Consider the following 26255-nt stretch of genomic DNA (forward strand, 5'->3'; position numbering starts at 1 on the left):
TTCAGTTGTTTCTCTTGAGCACTGGGCACCCACAGACACTTGTCCTGCAACTAAAACGACTAAATACTAATTAATCCAAACCATCCTTCAGGTCAAGCAGGTCTCTGCCCCCCATATCAAGCAGTAGAAATTTCAGTTGTTTCTCTTGAGCACTGGGCACCCACAGACACTTGTCCTGCAACTAAAACGACTAAATACTAATGTAGGTGCTTAACTTCCAAGTGTCTAGACAGTAAAATACCTTACTTGCATTAACTTAAACAAATGTTAGTGAGTGCATTAGTATATTTCTGCTGTATAGTTCCTTAGTCAAACCTCTGAACTGACGAGTACATCACCAGGACTAAACAGTTGTATATTGCTCTCCAGTTAGTGCCCCCCCCCAACTAAAGTCAAGTTTCTGTTGAGAAATACTCAAATCTATAAAAGAGCATTTATTTTCCTCTCCTGTTTCATTTGTAACTAACCCCAGCTTTAATTCTATATCCTTTTAAGAATGTCAGGGTAAATTGGATAATGTCTACATTTGCCTTGATTTTATAGTATAAAGTAGAGTGACTGTGCAAAGTAGCATACCTTTTCTTAAGGTTCAATGAGTGGTTTCTATTCCTTTTGCACTTCACAGTGAGTGTCTGCAGAGTTCATTTAACCATTGGCTAGCCTTCTCCTTCCCTGTAGTCTTTACCCCTCCCTCCTCCAGCTCTTGTTCTGTATTGGATAACCTGAGGTAATTTAAACCCAGGGTGCCATTTTGTTTTTTTGTTTCAAATCCAACAGCAGCTGTTTGTCTCCCTTGGTGTGTAATCATCCTACTGTAAGGTTTTTGCATTCAAGGTATGCTGTATATTGTGGTTTAATTCCTAATGCTTTAGTACAACAGCTTATACTATATGTTTCTGTTATGTTTAACACTGCAGGATGCCTTTAGATAATTCTGCTTACTGAACTGCTGTCACATATGCACCTAGATATGTTCTGTTTTCCTTGTTTACTGTTATAGAGCCAGAAGGGCTATTTCACATGCTGCATTTCACTGCTCTGTCTAACTGCATTGACTAGTTTTTAAATACATTGAAAGTGTATCTTGCTTAATTTAGTAGAGGACTGCTTTCTATATTTACATTTTATATTTGTATGTTGCCATAAGAAAATATTTTATGTTATCAGGTGCTGAAGCAGGATTAACCATTGTCTGATGTTTTTGTTATTGACTATTGCTAAACAAAAATCCAATCTGACTGGTCACACAGTATGTGCTGCCTTAACCTAATGCTCTCTTACATTTTTCTTCTATTTTTCTTTCAGTAATCCAAACAATCCTTCAGGTCAAGCAGGTCTCTGCCCCCCATATCAAGCAGTAGAAATTTCAGTTGTTTCTCTTGAGCACTGGGCACCCAAAGACACTTGTCCTGCAACTAAAACGACTAAATACTAATGTAGGTGCTTAACTTCCAAGTGTCTAGACAGTAAAATACCTTACTTGCATTAACTTAAACAAATGTTAGTGAGTGTATTAGTATATTTCTGCTGTATAGTTCCTTAGTCAAACCTCTGTACTGATGAGTACATCACCAGGACTAAACAGTTGTATATTGCTCTCCAGTTAGTGCCCCCCCCAACTAAAGTCAAGTTTCTGTTGAGAAATACTCAAATCTATAAAAGAGCATTTCTTTTCCTCTCCTGTTTCATCTGTAACTAACCCCAGCTTTAATTCTATATCCTTTTAAGAATGTCAGAAAATTATACTCTGTGCCCATAACATAGCCTATAACTTTGTGCAAACATATTAAATTACAGTTAAAATTTCAGTTGAACATATTACAATTTAAGCTAACATTACATACTTACAAAAGCCTAAAAAAACACTTAGAGTTGGTGTTAACCCGCTTCGCACTTGCATTAACTTAAACAAATGTTAGTGAGTGTATTAGTATATTTCTGCTGTATAGTTCCTTAGTCAAACCACTGTACTGATGAGTACATCACCAGGACTAAACAGTTGTATATTGCTCTCCAGTTAGTGCCCCCCCCCAACTAAAGTCAAGTTTCTGTTGAGAAATACTCAAATCTATAAAAGAGCATTTCTTTTCCTCTCCTGTTTCATCTGTAACTAACCCCAGCTTTAATTCTATATCCTTTTAAGAATGTCAGAAAATTATACTCTGTGCCCATAACATAGCCTATAACTTTGTGCAAACATATTAAATTACAGTTAAAATTTCAGTTGAACATATTACAATTTAAGCTAACATTACATACTTACCAAAGCCTAAAGAAACACTTAGAGTCGGTGTTAGCCCGCTTCGCACTTGCATTAACTTAAACAAATGTTAGTGAGTGTATTAGTATATTTCTGCTGTATAGTTCCTTAGTCAAACCTCTGTACTGATGAGTACATCACCAGGACTAAACAGTTGTATATTGCTCTCCAGTTAGTGCCCCCCCCCAACTAAAGTCAAGTTTCTGTTGAGAAATACTCAAATCTATAAAAGAGCATTTCTTTTCCTCTCCTGTTTCATCTGTAACTAACCCCAGCTTTAATTCTATATCCTTTTAAGAATGTCAGAAAATTATACTCTGTGCCCATAACATAGCCTGTAACTTTGTGCAAACATATGAAATTACAGTTAAAATTTCAGTTGAACATATTACAATTTAAGCTAACATTACATACTTACCAAAGCCTAAAGAAACACTTAGAGTCGGTGTTAGCCCGCTTCGCACTTGCATTAACTTAAACAAATGTTAGTGAGTGTATTAGTATATTTCTGCTGTATAGTTCCTTAGTCAAACCTCTGTACTGATGAGTACATCACCAGGACTAAACAGTTGTATATTGCTCTCCAGTTAGTGCCCCCCCCAACTAAAGTCAAGTTTCTGTTGAGAAATACTCAAATCTGTAAAAGAGCATTTCTTTTCCTCTCCTGTTTCATCTGTAACTAACCCCAGCTTTAATTCTATATCCTTTTAAGAATGTCAGAAAATTATACTCTGTGCCCATAACATAGCCTATAACTTTGTGCAAACATATTAAATTACAGTTAAAATTTCAGTTGAACATATTACAATTTAAGCTAACATTACATACTTACCAAAGCCTAAAGAAACACTTAGAGTCTGTGTTAGCCCGCTTCGCACTTGCATTAACTTAAACAAATGTTAGTGAGTGTATTAATATATTTCTGCTGTATAGTTCCATAGTCAAACATCTGTACTGATGAGTACATCACCAGGACTAAACAGTTGTATATTGCTCTCCAGTTAGTGCCCCCCCAACTAAAGTCAAGTTTCTGTTGAGAAATACTCAAATCTATAAAAGAGCATTTTTTTTCCTCTCCTGTTTCATCTGTAACTATCCCCAGCTTTAATTCTATATCCTTTTAAGAATGTCAGAAAATTATACTCTGTGCCCATAACATAGCCTATAACTTTGTGCAAACATATTAAATTACAGTTAAAATTTCAGTTGAACATATTACAATTTAAGCTAACATTACATACTTACCAAAGCCTAAAGAAACACTTAGAGTCGGTGTTAGCCAGCACTTGCATTAACTTAAACAAATGTTAGTGAGTGTATTAGTATATTTCTGCTGTATAGTTCCTTAGTCAAACCTCTGTACTGATGAGTACATCACCAGGACTAAACAGTTGTATATTGCTCTCCAGTTAGTGCCCCCCCAACTAAAGTCAAGTTTCTGTTGAGAAATACTCAAATCTATAAAAGAGCATTTCTTTTCCTCTCCTGTTTCATCTGTAACTAACCCCAGCTTTAATTCTATATCCTTTTAAGAATGTCAGAAAATTATACTCTGTGCCCATAACATAGCCTATAACTTTGTGCAAACATATTAAATTACAGTTAAAATTTCAGTTGAACATATTACAATTTAAGCTAACATTACATACTTACCAAAGCCTAAAGAAACACTTAGAGTCGGTGTTAGCCCGCTTCGCACTTGCATTAACTTAAACAAATGTTAGTGAGTGTATTAGTATATTTCTGCTGTATAGTTCCTTAGTCAAACCTCTGTACTGATGAGTACATCACCAGGACTAAACAGTTGTATATTGCTCTCCAGTTAGTGCCCCCCCCAACTAAAGTCAAGTTTCTGTTGAGAAATACTCAAATCTATAAAAGAGAATTTCTTTTCCTCTCCTGTTTCATCTGTAACTATCCCCAGCTTTAATTCTATATCCTTTTAAGAATGTCAGAAAATTATACTCTGTGCCCATAACATAGCCTATAACGTTGTGCAAACATATTAAATTACAGTTAAAATATCAGTTGAACATATTACAATTTAAGCTAACATTACATACTTACCAAAGCCTAAAGAAACACTTAGAGTCGGTGTTAGCCCACTTCGCACTTGCATTAACTTAAACAAATGTTAGTGAGTGTATTAGTATATTTCTGCTGTATAGTTCCTTAGTCAAACCTCTGTACTGATGAGTACATCACCAGGACTAAACAGTTGTATATTGCTCTCCAGTTAGTGCCCCCCCCCAACTAAAGTCAAGTTTCTGTTGAGAAATACTCAAATCTATAAAAGAGCATTTCTTTTCCTCTCCTGTTTCATCTGTAACTAACCCCAGCTTTAATTCTATATCCTTTTAAGAATGTCAGAAAATTATACTCTGTGCCCATAACATAGCCTGTAACTTTGTGCAAACATATTAAATTACAGTTAAAATTTCAGTTGAACATATTACAATTTAAGCTAACATTACATACTTACCAAAGCCTAAAGAAACACTGAGAGTCGGTGTAAGCCCGCTTCGCACTTGCATTAACTTAAACAAATGTTAGTGAGTGTATTAGTATATTTCTGCTGTATAGTTCCTTAGGCAAACCTCTGTACTGATGAGTACATCACCAGGACTAAACAGTTGTATATTGCTCTCCAGTTAGTGCCCCCCCCCCACTAAAGTCAAGTTTCTGTTGAGAAATACTCAAATCTATAAAAGAGCATTTCTTTTCCTCTCCTGTTTCATCTGTAACTAACCCCAGCTTTAATTCTATATCCTTTTAAGAATGTCAGAAAATTATACTCTGTGCCCATAACATAGCCTATAACTTTGTGCAAACATATTAAATTACAGTTAAAATTTCAGTTGAACATATTACAATTTAAGCTAACATTACATACTTACCAAAGCCTAAAGAAACACTTAGAGTCGGTGTAAGCCCGCTTCGCACTTGCATTAACTTAAACAAATGTTAGTGAGTGTATTAGTATATTTCTGCTGTATAGTTCCTTAGTCAAACCTCTGTACTGATGAGTACATCACCAGGACTAAACAGTTGTATATTGCTCTCCAGTTAGTGCCCCCCCCCCACTAAAGTCAAGTTTCTGTTGAGAAATACTCAAATCTATAAAAGAGCATTTATTTTCCTCTCCTGTTTCATCTGTAACTAACCGCAGCTTTAATTCTATATCCTTTTAAGAATGTCAGAAAATTATACTCTGTGCCCATAACATAGCCTATAACTTTGTGCAAACATATTAAATTACAGTTAAAATTTCAGTTGAACATATTACAATTTAAGCTAACATTACATACTTACCAAAGCCTAAAGAAACACTTAGAGTCGGTGTTAGCCCGCTTCGCTCCCCTCCCTGCCCCCTATTCTCACCCGCCCCCACTACTTCTCCTTTTATTCTAACCCCTAATCACCTGACCAGTAGTCCAACCCCTAATGACTAGCCCAACCCACTCATCCTACCTCCCCCCACTCCCCAATCCAATTATATCCCACTCCCAAAACACATTCTCAGGCAACACAACTCTACCCTCACACACAACCAACCAGGAATCCTAGTTGTACTTCTCACTCAAAGTAGTATCATGTTACCCACACTCACATCCCTATCACTAGCTCTACTATCGCTAACCTTCCTAACTTCCTTACAAACAGATCTACCGTTGCACAACTGCTATCACACTACCCACACTAGCCCACCCTCTCAAACTCACTCAGACTTCTACATCTGCCCTACAATCATAAATCTTACAACTACATATTACTCACTAACAAAAATTACACCATCTCATCACACTAAGAAAAACTCTCATAGACCAAGCTCCCAAACAATTAATATTAAAAAACACATACTGACACTCCTACAAATTCTGCTAACCTCTGGTGACATTCACCCAAATCCAGGTCCCCTCTCGGCTAGACAAACATCTGACCTGCTAATCCTAATTCTCAACATAAGAAGTATTACCAATAAGCTAACAGACCTACATGCATTCATAGCCCACTACAACCCTGATATACTCGCCATTACAGAAACCTGGCTTACACCCAGTATCCAAGATGAAGTCTTTCTTCCCCCAGGGTATAATACACTTAGATCTGATAGAACAAACAGGAAAGGAGGAGGAGTAGCCATTCTCTTTAAAAACACCCTTAACCTCCAGCTCCTGCACACCACACCACCCACTTTTCAAACTGCTGAAGTCCTGTTTTCTGTCCTATCCATAAGAAACACCAAGAAGATTAATATAATATGCTGCTATATACCTCCAGGCAACAACTCGCTCATAATAGAAGACATCCTACACTGGACAAAGGACAATCTACCTCAGGAAACGATCCTACTAGGAGACCTTAACACTGACTGGGCAACCTGTAACTCCAGCAGCCCCTCTACACATATCAATCTATATGGGTTCTCTCAACTAATTAAAGAACCAACTAGAATAGATGAGAAAACAAAGAGAGAATCCATACTGGACTGGACACTAACCAACTATCCCAAACAAAACTATACAGTAGGCTGCCTCCCAGATGACTTAAGTGATCATCTCCCCACCTTCCTACTCCAGAAACACTCCAATCATCCCAAACCAGTAGTCTACAAATTTGTACGAGATGACCGTAACCTTACCCCACGATACCTAAATACTGTCCTAAGCCACTGCAACTGGGAACCACTACGGACACTCGGGTTAGACCAGGCAGTAGACTACTTCAATACAACCTTCTCTAGCATCCTTAATAGTCTAGCTCCCAGCAGAAAGATCAGAGTTAAAGCCAACTACGCACCCTGGCTAAATAGAGACACCAGAGCCTTACTAAAAGCTAGAGATAAAGCCTGGAAAATCTGGAAAACTGACAAAACCCCTAGCTCCAGACAATACTATCAACAGCTTATAAACAAGGCCAAGGCTGAATCCAAAATAAGCAAACAAAACTATTTTCTTAGCGCCTAAAGGAAATATTCAAATAGTCCACAAAAATTCTGGCATGCCATTAACTCCCTACTAAAGCCAGGCAAAACCACAACCCCAGCACCCATCTCTACTAACAATACCCTAGACACAGCTTCTCAATTTAATAACCATTTTACTAAATCCATCTTGGCCCTGTCCAGTCAAATAACCAAAAACATTCTACCTCAGTCACAACATAACCTATTCCACACCACCCCCTCTTTCAGCCTATCACCAGTGCCCACCTCAACTATCAAAAAACTCCTCCTAAAACTAAAGCCAACCACACTAGCAGCTGATAACATACCTGCTGCATACCTAAAAATGGCTAGTGACTCCTTATCATATCCTGTCTCCATCCTTATCAACCGCTCCATACTAGAATCCTACATAACCCAAACTCTGGAAAGTATCTCGCATCATTCCTCTCCATAAAGGAGGTAATTCTTATGAATTCTCCAACTACTGACCTATTGCCATCCTTTGCCCCTTATCCAAAATTCTTGAGAAATGCATCCACTTGCAAGTGATGACATTTCTTAACACACATAATCTACTATCTACCACACAACACGGTTTCCGTCCACATCACAGCACTACCACAGCCCTTTTATCTTTCACTAATTATATAAACCTTCACAGGAATGATAACAAATATGTATCAGCCATTTTCCTAGACCTCTCAAAAGCATTTGATATGGTCTCCCACTCCATTCTACTAGACTCACTAACATCATTATCCTTCACCTCCTCTACTATGGCCTGGTTCAGAAGCTACTTGTCTGACAGGCAACAATCAGTCCAGTGGAAAGGAACTCTGTCTACACAACTTCCAGCCACCATAGGTGTCCCACAGGGCTCTATACTGGGCCCGCTGTTGTTCTCTATTTTCACAAATAACCTCAAATGCTCTACACAACATGCCACACTCATACAATATGCAGATGTTTCAACTCTGATCTGCTCCGCCTCATCTCCCACCACCCTACGTACACTCACTCAAGATACCTTTATCTCAGTAGAAAGATGGATATCTGGGATCCAACTAATTCTAAATCCCAAAAAGACAAAACTGCTACTATTTACCCCTAATAGATCAAAAACCCTCTCCTTTACCATAACCTCTAATGACGGCACCACCATCTCCCTTCTAACCACACCAAACTTCTGGGCATTGAAATAGACAATAATCTCCACTTTGATGTTCACATCTCACATACCATAAAACTAGTACACAAAAACTAGGCTCCTATACAGGCATAAGTCCTTTCTCTCACAAAAGCAAGAGTCACTCTTGCACAAAGCCACCTCCTCTCAACTCTATTATACGCAGCACCAATCTTTACCCAAATCAGACAATGTGACCTAGACAAACTAGAATCATGCTACAATAAAATAGCCAAGTTTGCTACTAACTCAACCTATAGAACCCATCACTGTGCTGCACTAAAAGAACTAAAATGGCTTGAGCTACCACAGCTACTTAACTATCACCAGCTGGGCACAGCCTACAATATTCTCAAATATCCTGAAAAAACCCCCTCATTATCCAACCTACTTACTATCTATACTACAAACCGATACCTAAGATCCAGTGAAAAATCTCTCCTCTCCATCACCAAGGCTAACAATAATGCAGGGAAAGTGCTCACACCGTTGCCAGAAATTGGAACTCTCTTCCCCTATCTGTGTCCACTGCCCCCTCCACATCCATATTCAAAAACTCCCTCAAATCACACCTTCTTAGTACATGGTTATGCCCTTGTATCACATAACCCTACCCATACTACTATTAACTCCCCAAATTCCTCTCTGATCACATGCTGGAGCTCTGATCCCCTGTAGGCTTGGTCATCTGAAAGGGTACTTTTAACTGTAGAATCTTACTTGATATATTTTCTTTTCTTACCAAAGTATGACTGACATTGTCTTTTTACCCATGTTCTATATCTTTTACCTGGAGTGTTTTTTATTAATTCTTGTTATATTACTATGCTCAGCATACATGATGTAACCTGTTTTGTGTATTATGCTGGATGTACTGTATTTGTATAACTTGATGTTGGAGCTTTTCTCCCCGGGCCTCCGCTGAAAATGGACCTGGTCCAGTCGGAATTTCCCGGTTAACAAATGTAAAATAATGTTGGTAAAGCCCTGAACTTATATATATTAACTTCATGGTCTCTCAACAATGTGAAAAGGAGATGCTGCCCATTAAAATACACAACAGTATTGCAAAAAGAGTGAGCCTAGCTAATGTGCCTAAACAGTAAACTTTTGGGCTGCTTTAACTGGTGATTGTTTTCAGAAAAGTTTGTGTAGTTAAAACCCAATCAACTGGTTCTCTATTACCTACACACCTAAACAGCAGGCAGACAGTGATACACACACACACACACACACACACACACACACACACACACACACACACACACACTAGATGTGTGTGTGTGTGTGTGTGCTTGTGTGTGTGTGTAGGCGTGTATGTGGATCTGAGCCAACCTCCTCATATTCTAAGAGAAACCTTATGCGTGTTGTGTAATATTTGTCAGCTGTTGATATTTGTTTTTAATATTACGTTTCCTGATCTGCTGTTAGCCTCTGCAGCAGTACTGAACCAAAACGCTGCCTCATAGGCCAGGCTTTCTATCTATAAGAACAGAATATAATAACAGTTATGGAAGCCCTTTTGAATAATTCAGTGTTTCTAACCTTATGATTTTTCTACAATAGAATTAATTTTACTTTTCAAGCTGTTACATGTGTCTTCATCAAATCCTACAAAATATGGCATTGTATTCAATAACAGACAAAACCGTAAGGTAACTGGTACAACAATTTCCTTTGAATCACAAGACATGACATTTAGAATTAGATACACTTATAAAAATGCTTTTCTGTCTTTGGTAGATACACATTAATCAAAATATAAATTGTTGTGTCTTATTATCTTTTGATTTTTAATGATTTTATAAGCTAATGATGCTTCTTGATCTTCTCTCTGCTGCATACAATGAGGAATTTGAGAGAAGTTACTTCAGCCCCTCAGAAAATGTATGGCACTTGCTTACTGTGCTGTTAAAGGTCTTCAAATTCTCAAAAGTAATCTAAAACAAGTCCTGGACACATACCATTGTATGTGCTCTGTCACTTAGCTTTGACTTCATATTACAAATGCACTGCCAGTTATTAACAGGCAATTACAGGCTGTTACCTTGTTTATACCACAAATGTCTGTATGTTCTTATGGCATGAAACATGAAAAGTCAGAACTGCAATTTAGTATATTCAGAGCTCTGCTTTTCAGATTGAGGTATATTGAGCACATGTTGTTTTCTCTTACTGCAAAATTCTGCCACCATCATGGTAAGTGTCCATGGATAGGAGAAAGAAGGCACTGACTTCTCTAATCACTTAGTAAAGATAGGCCCCATTTTAATCTGTATTTGGTCAGCTAGAAAGGAATGCAGTAGAAGAATTATGCATGAAATTATTCAGCTGTGAATGTTGTCATTATCACCATGTAGTTTGTCCATGAATCATTATGACAGAGTATCGCAGTAACAAATAAAAGTAATTCCCACCTGTCTATGTCCTACAGACCACACAATACTACTGGCATTGAAGACCAGCTCTTGGCCTTGAGGTGCACTTCCATTAAACCTTCCGACCTGTACAAACTGAATTGTGCCATCGGGAGATATCTGCCAGTTTAAGATGTCATACAAAGCTTGACTGTTACCATTACGATCAAAGTACACCTCCTCACCATCACTGTTGACAAAACGCAGATGGTTAATGTAGTGGATAAGCTGCAAATTAATAAAAGAATATATTAAACAGGAAATTATTGTTAGAAGAGAGTGCTTATCTGCTAACAATACCTGTATAATATAAATGGAGTGTAAGACAAGAACAGCAGTCTGTCAATATACCACTATCAGAAATATTTAATTGACATCTGTTTCTTGATATGAACATAGAGATCTGTATGCCTCTAATGGGGTTGAACTAGGTCACTGCTGGCCACATTGACAAAAAGTTTCCTTTATAGATACCATTTAGCACATCTGATCGTTATGACTAGGCTTGTATAGGCCCTAGGGCTGATAGCCTAGTACCTACCTATGAACATATGATACTGGGAACTATCTTCCTATCAACCCTCCTACCCATATTACTACTTATTCAGTTATTACTACTTATTCAATTATTCATCATTCCATCATTTTCTATTTCTTTCCTCAGCAGTGATGCTCTATAAATGAGTGTCTGTACTCTTGTAGGACTCGAGAGGCCAGGAAGCTTGCTGTCATAGCTGCTTCTTCATTCCTGTCCTCTAAGCCATGTTCACTGGTACTACACCATCATTTCCCCCAATACAATTATTTATATACAGGCATTGTTATTACTGAAATGTTTCACAACAATTCATAGTACATAAACAATCTTAAAATAATTCATTCAAATGGATCAGCCATGATAAACATAAAAAAATCAAGTAACTATACACATATTTAAGTACATAAATAAACACATGAATATCACATCAGTTTGCCACAGATATATGATGTAAATAGTCTAAGATGAAGTAACTTAACATGCACATCTTATCTATAGGTATCTATAACTATAACTCTGTCTAGAGATCGCGGCCTCTCTCTCTCTCGAGATATATATATATATATATGTGTGTGTATGTGTAAGTATAGCATGAATGGTTAACATTTTAAATGGTTAACACAGAAAAGAAAGCAAAACATACTAAACATTCATTTCAGAGAGAGCAGAAAAACCTGAAACCCAATAGACTGAAAAATGAAAACAAATTCCTTTCCTGATCCATAAAGCAGAACCCTACCAAAAATTCAGACCAAACTTGTCTAAATAGCGGTAGTGTTAGGGAAAAGACTTTTTCCTAAGTAAGGCACATGGTTAGGGCCTGGCAAAGTTGGGATTAGCATACTTTATTAAGGTGGGTGGGTGGGACTATCACTCTGACATTAGACTGGCCCCGGGATTCAATAAACTCCATGCAAGAATAAAACTATTCTTGTATGGAGTGGTTCATGTCCATACAGCACAGCAGTGCACCTTGAATATTCATGAAGGCACGCTGCTGTTCTACCTATGTAGACATGAACCATGAACAAATGCAGGGGGTGTGTCCAAGTAGTGCATGGACTTTGAACACACCTCCTGCACACAGAAAGTGCCATACGGCACTTTCCAAATTGATCTGGCATAATATTAGAGATTTACTCTAATATTATGCTAGTATTTCAGTGTCCATGGACACTGAAATGAAATAATGATCATTTCAGTGTCCACAGACACTGAAATAGACATTGGCATAAAGAAAGCAATGCAGGGGGTGTGTAACAGGTTCTGTGACACATCCCCCGCATTGCCAAAGTGCCGTACAACACCTCTGCAACCCGCTAAAGCAGGAAATGTGTACAAATGCACAAATAATGGGGGATAAATCCCTCAAAAAGGATAAAACACACACATTGCCCACGAAATGTAGAAAGTTGATAGAAAACAGGCCATATATTAACATGAATTACCGAAGGGTAGAAGTCTGAAAGCAAATGTATGCCAATATTCTCTAACAGCAGTGCATGTGGACAAAGGCACAAATAATGGGGGTAAAAACAATAAAATAGGGACACATCTGAAAAATTGCCCTCACACACTTAGAATGTTGATAGAAAAACAGGATATGCATTAGCAGGAGTCCCTGAAGGATAGAAGCCTGAAAGCCAAATGAATGCCATTATTTCACAACTGCAGTCCTCAATGAGTTCTCAGAACACCACAAGACTCAATTACATAACATAATAATATAATAATAATACATACATGTCTTTTTCTAGGCTAAGGAATGTTTAAGCATAGCTAAGCGGGTGTGTGCGTTATGGTTCTCCTCTTACCATAGCTGAAACATCCCATAGGAGATAAATGCAAGTTTGCAAGTGAAAACAATGATATAGTGTAGTGGTTAGAGGCTTGGCTTTATATGCAGGTGTTCATGGTTTGAGTACCAATGCAGGGAACTTATATTTCTATGGGAAAGTAGTGTTAAAATTAGTTTTGTTAACTTAAATTATGTAGCAACTGTTTTTGTCAACCAGGGTAGTATAGCAGGTTCAAAAGTGAGGTGTCAGTCTAGAAAAGATGTGAAACCCCCATATAAACACAAGTGCCCCATACAGTATAGTCATACAAGAATATAATGTAGTGAAAGCACATAGGGGGATATCATGCAAGGTAAACATAAAATTATAATATGTTAGTAAAGATGAATCAATCCCACAATCTTGAAACTCTATAAAATAAAATCTGAGCAATGCTAAGTAGTGCTCAGCTATGCTAAGCTGCTGTAAGCATTGCTTAAATGTAAATGCTAAGCAATAAGCAGCCCAGCTAATCAGATTTGCGCATTGGTATGCAGTGCTCAACATCTAACCCTTTTAGCACTGCCAACCTTAGCTAAGCGGGTTTGCACACCACTTAGTTTAGCTCAGCATATTTAAAATGGTCCAATGATGCAAAGGGTGGGAATTTGGCTCTATTTAAACTTCACAGGTTGGAATACAGCTCATCTTTGCAGGCACTATGGCTGGCATAAGAGAGGGATTTTGCTGGAGCATTCAGGAGTCCGGGATCATAGTTGGACTCCTAGTGAAAGACCATGAGGAGAGACTGCTGCAGGACCATTACCAGGGCTCCCAATACAAAGCAGAGGCCTGGGACCATCTCACATGTGATCTCACCAGTACTACTGCCATCCCTTGAACTGGTGAGCAGGTCTGTCACCATTTTGCTGACCTCAAGCATAGGAAGAGGGAGCTCTTGGACCAGTGGACCCAAGACGCATGAGTAGAGAATGTCCCAGGAGTGTGTTATCAGTATCAATTTGTGTTTACCAAAGTCCAGCCTGCGTATGTGGTTGATAGGTATGCATAAATGTTTCTTTATCTCCCGTACAGCTGCAGATGACAGGGCTGCGAACATAGATGCCCATGCCAGCAGGTTGCTAAGGTTGCATTGGGAGACTGGTGAGTACAAATCTAGCTTGCAGTTTTCAGGGTAAATAAATAGAAAGGAGTAGAATGTCAACTGCCAGTAGGTTAAAATGTGTACTGTGTGTAATGAATAAATGAGACGTTAGCAGAGTAATAGTGATATACAGGATATCTATTGAGAAAAGTGGCAGTACCCTTCAATAAAACTAAAAACTCCAGACTGTTGTGTTTACTTTGGTATGTGACAGTATGAATCTAAATGTGTACATGTTCTGCACAGTAACTATGGCTCTGACAGCATTAATTAATTGAGGCTCATCTGACAAAGATTGTTAAGCTAAAAAATAGGACAGCAACCATATGAAATGTTCCATGCACCAAGATCTGATCCCTGAATAGTAATGTGTAAACTGATCTCCTACAGCAGTGATTTGTGTTAACCATTGCTTTCCAGATTGTAATATGTCAAAGTATTAATACACAGTACAAGAACTACCTGCCATGTATGAATGTCAGAATTATAACAGTACAAGAACTACCTGCCATGTATGAATGTCAGAATTATAAGGTCAGATTGTCCGACCAAGAGAGTGTTAGGCAGAAAAGAGTCAAGCAAAAGACAGCAGTTCCTCAATTGCTCATTATGATGAAACACACCCTTGTTCTACCTTTTTGCACAAACAGGCATGGTTTGAATCCCGGGAGTGGTAGTAAGCTGTATGCATAATTTCACCCAAGAATATGTGAATATGTGTAGAAACAGTCAGGTAGTATTAACAGAAATTTCCTCCACAGGTCTGCCAGGTAAAGAAATGTTTCTATTAGCTGTAAGAAGGCTGTGCTAATACACTGTGTACATCACTTCCAGTGTTCAACCCCAAGGCTGCAAATGACAGCAAGGTAAGTACATACACCAAGCGGTTTCTTCCGATAAATGTCCCTCAAGTGTCACCCTGTCATGGCTAGTGGTCACTGCTGCCAATTCCTAGGGTGACATAAATTAAGGCGGAGTACGGGAGTAGCACACTCACACAGCAGGAGAGCAGGGCACCACTGTCAGTGTCACATATGTAACCTTGAATTATTTTATTTATTTTATTTTATTTTATTTTACATTTGTTAACCGGGAAAGTCCGACTGGACACATATCCATTTTCAGCATAGACCCAGGAAGAAAAGCTCAAATAGCATGTCATAAAAAAATTACACAAGAATATCATACAGAGATATAGGTTCCATAGAAACATAAGTTATGCACAGATTAACAATTCCTTTAGTAAAGTCAGCATACAGCAATCTAGTAGTAGGGTTTATATAGAATATAAGATATAAATAAAAGAACATTTTTTTTGTCTTTCTAAATTAGGAGTACTCTCAATATTTTGTTACAGAAATAACAGTGATTATTAAGCTTTACAGTGAAAGTAATTAGGGGACCTTTAGTAGAATCCTTGAACATGGTATTGGTGCAAATTAACAGGGGGAGTAGCATGAACAAAGTCAATTGTTTGAGAAGTGGGTTCTCTTAAATTGAATAGTGGAGGTACTGGAGGTTATTTGGCTAGATAGTGAGTTCCAGATTTTGGCAACTGTGCAGGCAAAGAGAGATTTGCCAGCATAATTTTTGTATCTGATAATGCTTATTAGGTTCTGAGAACTATATCGTAAGGCTCTGGTAGGGATGTGGGGGTTAATTATATTTTGAAGTGCAGGGGGGGGGGGTTTCCTGGAAGGTAAAAGAGATTATGCACTATTGTGAGTTGATTAAACAGAAGTAGAGGTAGCTTATGTGAATTGAGTTGGTTAAGGGTGAGACAGTGGTGGGATTTGTATGAGGTTTCAGTAGCGAACTTGGCTATTTTGTTATAACAAGATTCCATTTTGTTCTGATCACTCCGGCGGAGATTAGTAAGGAAGGGGAGGCATAGAGAAGGATGGATAAGAGATGAGTTCTTGCAATAGCAGCTTTGATTTGTTTAATTATAAAGTGTTTGTTCCTATAGAAAGTCCTAGTTTTTTATTAACTTCCTTAGTGATCTGTGCTATATGGATGTCAAATTTGAGGTTATTGTCTATTTCTACACCTAATAGTTTAGTGTGTGCATTTGGAGTGATTTGAATGTTATCTTTGGAGTGAATTGGTGAAAGTGTTGTTGGGGGGGGGGGGGGGCATGACCTGGGCCATAAAGAATTCATTTAGTTTTTTTGGGGTTAAGAATAAGTTTGATGTTACTGAACCATGATTCGGCTAGAGTAAAAGTGTTTTGGGTGAGGATTTGCAGTTCCTTTAAGGTGGGGGCGGCACTTATAAGGGTGGTGTCATCTCTGTATTGCACTACTGATGCTGTGAGTGAGGAGGAATTGATTTGGTTGGTGAATAGTGAGAACAATAGTGGGCCAAGGATGGATCCTTGAGGGACACCTAGCAGAGGGGACAGCTGGTCATGCCATTGGACTGCCTGCTGTCGACCAGATAAGTAGCTAGTAAACCATGATATAGTGGAGGGGCTGAGGCTTAGGGTAGATAAAGTTTGGAGAAGAATGTTATGGTCTACCATGTGAAAAGCTTTAGATACGTCTAAGAAAATGGAAGATACAAATAGTCCCTTGTTTCTAATGCGGTTAACTATATCTGTAAATGACAGTAATGCTGTGGTGGTGCTGTGGGATGGTCTAAAGCTATGCTGGGTTTTGGAGATTAAGTTGTTTTGTAAGCGGTACCAAAGTAGTTGGGAATGTACAACTCTCTCTAATATCTTGGATAGAGGTGAGAGTATTGCGATTGGGCGGTAGCTGGTGAGTTCTAAGGAGTTGCCCCTTGCCTTGAATGTATGAATATGTGTAGAAACAGTCAGGTAGTGTTAACAGATATTTCCTCCACAGGTCTGCCAGGTAAGGAAACATATGCTTTAGCTTTAAGAAGGCTTTAGTAATACACTGTATATAAACATTCCACTGCCCAACCCCAGGCCATAAGTAGATGTAAAGTGAGGTCATACCTGGAGAGTAATGAGCAGCACAGTTGTGCACAATCGAAACCTATACAATTGTTAATTAATATCTCTCTCTCTTCCCCCCCTATCTGCACCAATAATTCATGCACATAATCAATGGGTATATTTTTCTCCAAAACTACTGTTGGGACATGTGTCCTATTCTACAAATATCGAATCGCTTGATTATTAATGTTCCACGTTCAAATGCTATCATTGGTTGCCTGTTGCTATCAATGTGACTTGCATGCTGCTATGATGCCTACTGTGGTTCCATATATGGGTCTATATTGAATTAGTGAACGCTTAGAAAAGCGAACACTAATTCATCGACCATTTAAAAATCTCGAACACCCGGAACAGCGTTTTTTTTTCCCAGGGAAAAAAAATCACTGGTTCACAAAAAAAAAAACTTAAAACATTATATAATGTGGGGGGCTTTGCCCCCCCCACACCCCCTACTTAAATATACCAACTCCAAGATCACACCACAGTGGAGGAAATGGCGAACTCCCAAAACCGGCCCAGTGATTTTTTTGCCCTGATCACTCTGGCGGAGATTAGTAAGGATAAAGGGGGGCATAGAGAAGGATGGATAAGAGATGAGTTCTTGCAATTATAGTTTTTCTGAGTGTTTCGGATTGTAAGCTTTCGCTTAAAAGGGGCCAATGAATTAGCGTTCTCTTTTCTAAGCGTTCACTAATTCAATATAGACCCCCATATATGCATGTGTTCTGTTTGTTATGCAACTGTTTCAAATCTGTTTTATGGGTCAGTTGGAACACCCATGCATGCTGTCATAACTAATCCTGAAATGTGTTATTCATGACAGACATATTTTGCAAAACCTCAACACCATAGCATGTCTGAGAAGGCAGATCCCAGCGGATCAGCCTGTCTGCCTCATCTGGCTGTGGCACTTGGCACCAGCATGTCTGGGACCCAACCCAGGACCTCCTCATCTGCTGGTCCTGCACCACCTTCGAGTGGAACCACCATCCCATCATCCCCCTGGGAAGGGGCATGGACAGAAACTGTCACCCGTAGACAGGTCCAGGGTTTGGTGCATAGTGCCATCCAAAAGGAGTTTGGTGGACAGCTGAACAATATTGAGGGCCGCCTGGTGCATCTTGAGGGTCAGCCTGCCCCTCCTTTTCAGCCCCCAGCACAGCCAGCTTCGAGGCCATGAAGGTGCAGTAGTGACTGCCCATGGGTGAGGAACTCAGTCCCACTGTATCCATTTTGGGGCTCATGCATGTCTGATTCCAACCACCCTCCCCGTCCAAGGTGTTTACCCCCCCACATGTCATATACTGCCCCTGTCTGCTGTCTTGTCTGTCTTCCTACCCAATGTACCTCCGCAAATATACCTACTATCTTTCCCCAACATCCCACTCTCACCATAAAAAAGGGCATCTGTTCCCAAAAAAAAAAAAATGATGCCCCAAACATAGCTGTCCATTTTCCACAAGTGTCCACTGGACACATGTAATCTGCTCCAATTGGTTTGACAACACATTGCTGTTGTCCTTACCCCTCTCTCAGGGGGTTGTGTGCCCAAATTCACCTTCAAATTTGAGTGTGGTTAATTTTAGTAGTTTTATATATATAGATACGAACCTCTCTTTGACCACCACATTGCCACTGTGGTCAGAAAGTCCTTCTATGTGGCACATCTCATTACTAAGGCTTTTGCATCCAGGAAGAAATAGGTCATTGTCTCCATCTACTGTTCCCTCATTAGGCCAATCATCAAGTACAATGCCCCATTTGGGGGGACATTTGCAACAACTGGGGAGGCCACATAAGTACCTCACAAAGAGGATCCTAGGCCTTAAACTCAAAAACTCCAACTATTCTCTGTCTCATATCACCTAATTAGAGGCGATCTCTGCTTGACTTACAAAGCCTTGTATGACCCAGCTCTGTTAGAAATGCTACAGCTAAAGAAATCCCAATTCCTCCACACCACATACTCCAGAAACCTCAACCTCATTACTACAATCAGCGGAACATGCTGGAGGGAGAGGTTCATAACCCAGAGACTGCCCATGCTATGGAATAGACTTCCCATGCATGTCAAGCAGAGCACCTCACTGGCCCTCTTCAAGAGAAATCTTGATGTGTGGATGGGAAATAGAAAATTCACCCCGGGGATCACTCCAGTGGCTCTACTCAACAGAGGCACTGGGAATTAAGGTCGGGTGGCATGATGCCAGGGTAATCCTATGGACTAGGCTTGTTATGGCTCCAAGGCCATTAGCCTAGTACACACTTATGAATCAATGAACCTATACGTATATATATATATATATATATATATATATATATATATATATATATATATGTCTGTTGAAACATATATATGAAAAAGTAGATACATAATATAGATAGATATACTTATATAAATATATATACACATGTATGTATATAATATGCAGTGCAGTCATACCTCATAACTATCCCGCTCATCTTCTTAGTGCAAGAAACCTGTACAAAGGCTGTAAAATGGGGGGGATTGGCCACAAATAGGGACATATTTCAAATATTGCTGTTAGAAACGAAGACATTTGCTACACCAACAGGGTGCATTTTAGCAGACAATTACTGAAGGATATGAGGATGGAAACTGAAATGTTATGTCATTATTTACTGACATAAATCCTTGGATCATCACAGTGATTTACCAGACAAATACAAATAAATTGTGGAAGATAAAAAAAGTATGGGCCAAACATCTGGGCATTCTGTAAAAATCCTGGCAGTGGAGAGGTATGCTCAGAACCCTTTAGTGCAATGAATCTGGACCAAGCTTGACAAAGTGGGGGGACAAAGGCATGAAAATAGGGACATATCCAAAATACATGAGTAGGTAAGCTGAGAAAGTTGATGTAGTAACATTGTATGTCCTAACATATTGACTCAAATATCACAAGTCTAGGACTCTCATTAGTTAGTGACTTCAATCCCCACATCATCCCACTGATGTGCCAGTAATACACAACAGTTATGGGGACCAGACCAAAAATATCGGCCAGACATCTGGACATGCTACTTAACACATTAGGGAAACTGCATTCAGCTACCAAGCAATGTCCAAACTAAAATCTGGCTGACATAACACTACCCAAATCCAGCTCTGGGGCTGTACACATACATTTGCAAATATAACAGGCACTACAGGGGTGTAACCCTAGTAGAAAACACAATTGTGCGAAAGTGCATACCTACAATCATTTGCACTACAGTCACAGCAACATACCAGTAAGCAAACTGAACATGATAGTATAATGTCTATGTGAGCAACATATCCCGTTTGCCGCTCACAAATTACCCCTACATGCACTGCTGCAAGTCACAATGTAGTGGGAATCTTGTGTTACGGGACATGTCACGGTATGCCCGTACAAGCATATAAGGCAATGGGATACCAGAAACTGCACCAGCATGCACAGTCAGATAGAAAGGGCCCATGACACTCACATGTACCCCCCTCCCTACACAGCCTAAATAACATGTACACACTACACTGCTACACAATCCTGACAGTCTGTTAACAATGGTTAGACATACATAGACTTCTCAAATGTACAGTTTCCCACAGAATGTATAGCTACAGGACTCATATCTATGGCTGCTTCCTTGTTACATGTCTGGGGGTCTATGACATCACTGGGATGGTAGCAGGAATGAAGATAATAAATAATGATACTATATACCTCAGAACCTCATAGTGCATGATATCAAGTGCATGATATCTGGACAAAGCCTGACATAATTGGGGGACAGATTCCCAAACACAGGGGTATATTGGACATATTGCTGTTATAAATTTAGACAGTTGCTGGTGTTACTGGCTTTATTGTCATATATATTTTCTGAGGGATATGAAGTCAGTAACACCAATGGATGTTAGCTTTTACTGACTGCAATCTCCAGAGTATCGTACTGATTAGCCAAGGACAACAACTCTCTGGGGAAAAGACCAAACACATGAACCACGCATTTGGACAGTGTCTAAGCCTCTGGACAATATAGAGGTATGACTGCAATCATGTAACAGAATGGAAATCCCCTGACAGCTGTCAAACATGTCAGCCAGCACATTATGAAGCACAGTAAGACCAACATGACACTCCCTCACATCAGATTTGGGCAATTACCCATGTATATTCATCCAGGAAAAAAGAGGTCATTGTTCCCCTCTACTTGACACTCATTAGACCCATTATTAAGTACAATGCCGTTTTTGGAATGTACCTCACAAGACATCTGCAGCAGCTGGAAAGGCCACAGAAGTACCTCATAAAGAGAATTACTGGCCTCAAACAGATGCCCTACACCGATCATCTCAAAAAACTCCAGCTTTACTCTGTAGCATATTGCCTACTCCGAGGTGATCTATGCCTAACATATAAAGCTATGTCAAACCCAGAGCTGTTGGACATGCTACACCTAAAGAAATCCCAGTCCCTCCGAGCCACACACTCTAGGGACCTAAACCTTGATACCACAATAAACAGGACTTGCTGGAGGGATAGATTCCTGTCCCAGAGACTTCCCATACTCTGGAACAAGCTACCCATCTATGGCAAGCAAAGTTCCTCATTAACACTCTTCAAGAAAAATCTTGATGAGTGGGTGGGAAATAGGAAATACACCCCAGGGATCACTTCTGTGCCTCTGCTCGACAGGGGCACAGGCAATCAACTTTCTTGGGTTGGCGTAAGCCAGGGAATGTTGTTGGCTAGGCTTACTTAGGCCCTTGAGCCGATAGCCTAGTACCTACCTATGAACCTATAGCATGCACTACAGGGATGGAACTGTAGTGAAAAGTAGATAGTGGTGCAAAAATGTCCACCCAAAAACATTTGCACCACAGTCACAGCAACATACCAGTACCCAAAATGAACTCTAGAGTAGAACAACTGTCTGAACAAACATATCCTAATTTCCAGTCCACACTACGCCAACATATACTGGCCAAAATCACAGTGTACCGGGAATCCTGAGGTGTTACAGGACATTTCACAGTCTGCCCCTACAAGCATATAGACCTGATGGACCACCAGCAGCCATGGCAACATGCACAGTCAGATAGGTAAAGGATGTATGGCACTCACATCAGCTACTCTCCCCACCCAGCCCAACAAACATCTACACACAACATCGCTACACAATCCTGGAATTCTGTTCACAATGGCCAGACATACATAACTGTCATATGTACAGATTTCCACAGAATTTCCAGGGTATGGAACCATAATCCTGGCCACTGCTGCATACCATGGCCAGGAGTCTGCTAGGTCACTGAGATGATAACTGGAATGAGGTTGGTAAATAATGATATACCATACCTCTGCACCTTGTAGTGCAGGACATCTGGACATGACATATGTAGGGGACAGAGGGCCAGAAAGAGGGACATATCACACATAATGGTATTACAAACTGAAGCAGTAGCTGGTGTTACAAGTGTTGTAATATAACATCCCTGAAGGATATGATGTCTGGAACCCCAATGGATGTCAACAGTTTGTGACTACAATCCTCACATTATCCTACCAACCCCACAAAAACAGATGTTCGAGGAACAGATCAAATATAACAGGAAAATCATTGGCCACTTTGTGGACAACATGCCAGTTGAGAGGTATGTCAGAGGCATATCACTGTCAGATGTCAAGTCACTCAGTAAATGCATGTCCAGATGAACCCTGTCAATCTAGCAACCCTCCATGTGTATAACCACACTAATGACATACAATCTGCACCCAATTCTGGAGCTTTGTCCCCCATGCTGTTGGTCTGTCTCCACATGTCCTGTGAGGTATTCTCACCTACTGTCTGTGAAGCTGTAGGCCCACACCTCTGTAATGTCCCCTGCACAGGCAAGGAAAAGGGGCAAGGCCTACATGAAAGAAGTCCCATATGTTGGAACTAGCAGCAGTGTCCAGGCCCACATCACAATACTATGTGGGCACCTACATAGCTGTATGGCCTCAGCAATACTTGACAGGACAACATCAACCCCCTCAAGGTAGGCTGAACACCTTTGGCGGACAGCAGTAATACACAACTACCATCATAGATGGAAATAATTGCAGGATGGGCCAAGAAGGAACAGGTGCCTCATTGGCAGCCATGTCACCTTGTTCTCCACAAGCAAATAACATCACAGGTAATGTACCCTAAAGATGTCTTTGAGTGCAAACTGGATACATCCACCAAGGCCAATCACCAGGCCTTCCAGACATGTGTCTGCAATTCCAGAGGCAACACACATAGCTGCTCTGTAGTGGTGGTCAGTAACACCACATACGCATGTGCCATAGATATAGGCAACAGGCTGCAGACAGGTGAGGTATAAACATCACCCCCCTGTCTCCCAATAGGTATACATGTGCATGTACAACACCTGCCCCCCTTCCCTCATGATCATGAAGCAGGTCAGTAATGCCCTCTCAAAGGCAACACATGGATGTCTCCATAGTCCTGATACAATTCTTGGCTTCGTCCTACATGAACACAGGCATGGAGTCTCAGACCCATCCTGCAGTATAGTCACAGCCTGAGCACCAGTGTCATCCCATCTTCACAGAGGACAGACAGAAAGTTGATAGAAAACAGGTTGTGGATTAGCATTAATGTTCTGAAGGATACAAGTCTGAAACTGAAATGTATGTCATTATGTCATGACAGCAGTCCTCAATGACATGGCCAAAAACCTCAATACTCTTCATTTAATATAATAATATAATAATATAATACTAATATGCAATAGGAGATAAATAAAAATATACAGGTCAATTCCCCAAACCAAGATAGTGTAGTGGTCAGAGTTCCCACTTTACATGCAGGCATACATGGTTAGAGTACTATAACAGGCCATACAATTTTTGCATGGGAAAGCAGTGTTAAAAGTACTATACTCATATTAAAATATGTGGTAAATTATTTTTGTGACCCAAGGTAGTGTAGCTGGTGTAAAATGAAATGTAGCTGGTGTAAATGAAGTCATTAGTATGATATTTTATAAGGATGAACTGTGAGCAATGGTTAGCAATGCTCAACAATGCTTAGCAGGTATAAGCATTGCTCCAATGTGAATGCTAAGCAGCAGGTAGTGCAGCTAAGCAGATATGCGCACTGGTAAATGTCGCTTAGTGAAGCCAACACAGATTAAGCATCTGTGCATTTAACTGTGTGTTGGCATCGCTTAGCATCACGCAAACCCATGCAAACCCACTTACAACTGCTTAAAACTTCTTTAATCATTCTCCATCAGCCACCATTCTGCCTAGCAACAAAATAATCAGCCCTGTTAAATTTTTAACCCAAGGCCCTGTATACCATAGTCAGCATAATATACCACTACACCATTTGAGTTGTAATGATTGCTGATGCATTTTCAAATATATCATGCAGTACAGTCATTCAACAGTAGGGAAAAGATTCCATAGAATGAGTCAGGTTTTGTATTTATACATATACACATGTACATATGTGTGGAGATGCATGTATATGGAAAAATATATACATAATATAAATAAAGATATACATATAAAAAAAAATATATATATATATATAAGAAATATATATATATATATATATATATATATATATATATATATATATACACACTCATAATATGTAGTGAAGTCATATCTCAGAACCATACCTCTCAACCTCTTGTACAAGAAATCTGGCCAAACACTGTCTAAATGAGGGGACAATGGGCCCAAACTAAGGACATATTTTAAATATTGCTCTTATAAATGCAGAATGTTGCCAGAGTGACAGGGTTTGTTTCAGTGTACATGTTCTGAAGGATGAGAGTTCTGAAACTGAAATGTATGTCATCATTTACTGTTAGAAATCCTCAGATCATCATAATGATTAACCAGGGACATCAAAATAATGAGTCTGTGGAGCAGACCAGAAATATGAGCAATAATCCTGGACATACTGCAACAATCTGGACAGTTGAGAGGTTGGCTTAGAACCCCTTAGTGCAATGACTCTGGACCATGCCCGACAACATAGGGGCAGAAAGCCATATAATAAGGACATATCTGAAATACTGGAGTAGATAAGCTGACACAGTTGCTACATTTAACATCCTCATGTCTGTTCTAACATATATTGACTGAAATATCACAAGTCCAACACTCAATTACTTCTCACTAGTTAGTGTCTGAAATCCTCACATCATCCCACTGATGTATCAGAAATACACAACACTTATGGGGGCCAGGCAACAGTACATCCTACAAATATCTGGACATAACATCACATTAGGGAAACTACACTTAGCTGCTAAGCGTGTCCAAGCAGTATCTAAACTACAGTCACTAACCCAAATCCGCTATGGGGAATAACATGTGTATTGGCAAATATATCAGTCACTACAGGGATGTAACAGTACTGAAAAACAGACACCAGTGTGAAAGTGCATATCCACAACCAATTCAACCAGAGTCACAGTGACATAGTGGTAAGCCAAAGGAACAGTACAGTATAAGGACTGTGTGAACAAAAACATCTCAACATGTTTGCCACTCACACATTACCCCTACATATACTGGCCCAATTCACAGCGTAGTATGATGCCTGACCATGGTATGGGACATGTTTCAGTCTGCCCCTACAAACATATACAGCTGATAGACACCAGAACAGGAGCAGCATGCAAAGGCAGATAGAAAAGGAGCCATAAAACATACATCCATCCCCTCCCTACATAAGCCAAATAACATTGACTTACTACACTGCTACACATTCCTGACAGTCTGTCAACAATCACAAAAAACACACAGACATCTCAACTGTTCATAGTCCCACTGAATGTCCAGGCTTTGTCCTCATATATAAGACCACTTACACATAACATGTCTGGCAGTCTTATACATCACTGGGATGGTATTAGGAATGAAGGCACTAAATAATGATATACCCTACCTATCACCCTCTTACTGTATGACATCTAAACAAAGCCTGACAT

General features: G+C 39.6%; 1 protein-coding gene across 1 annotated transcript in view; it reads right to left on the reverse strand.

Moving 5' to 3' along the window:
* LOC122806091 (extracellular calcium-sensing receptor-like) overlaps positions 1-26255 on the reverse strand; it is a 431112-nt gene that overhangs the window by 141595 nt on the left and 263262 nt on the right. Inside the window, exon 3 of the mRNA XM_044076329.1 lies at positions 10812-11039. Within this exon, the coding sequence (XP_043932264.1) occupies positions 10812-11039 (228 nt within the window). The remainder of the gene's footprint in view (positions 1-10811; positions 11040-26255) is intronic.

The sequence above is a fragment of the Protopterus annectens genome, chromosome 7.part0, assembly GCF_019279795.1.
Source record: "Protopterus annectens isolate FY-2018-M chromosome 7.part0, PAN1.0, whole genome shotgun sequence".
Lineage (NCBI taxonomy): Eukaryota > Metazoa > Chordata > Ceratodontiformes > Protopteridae > Protopterus > Protopterus annectens.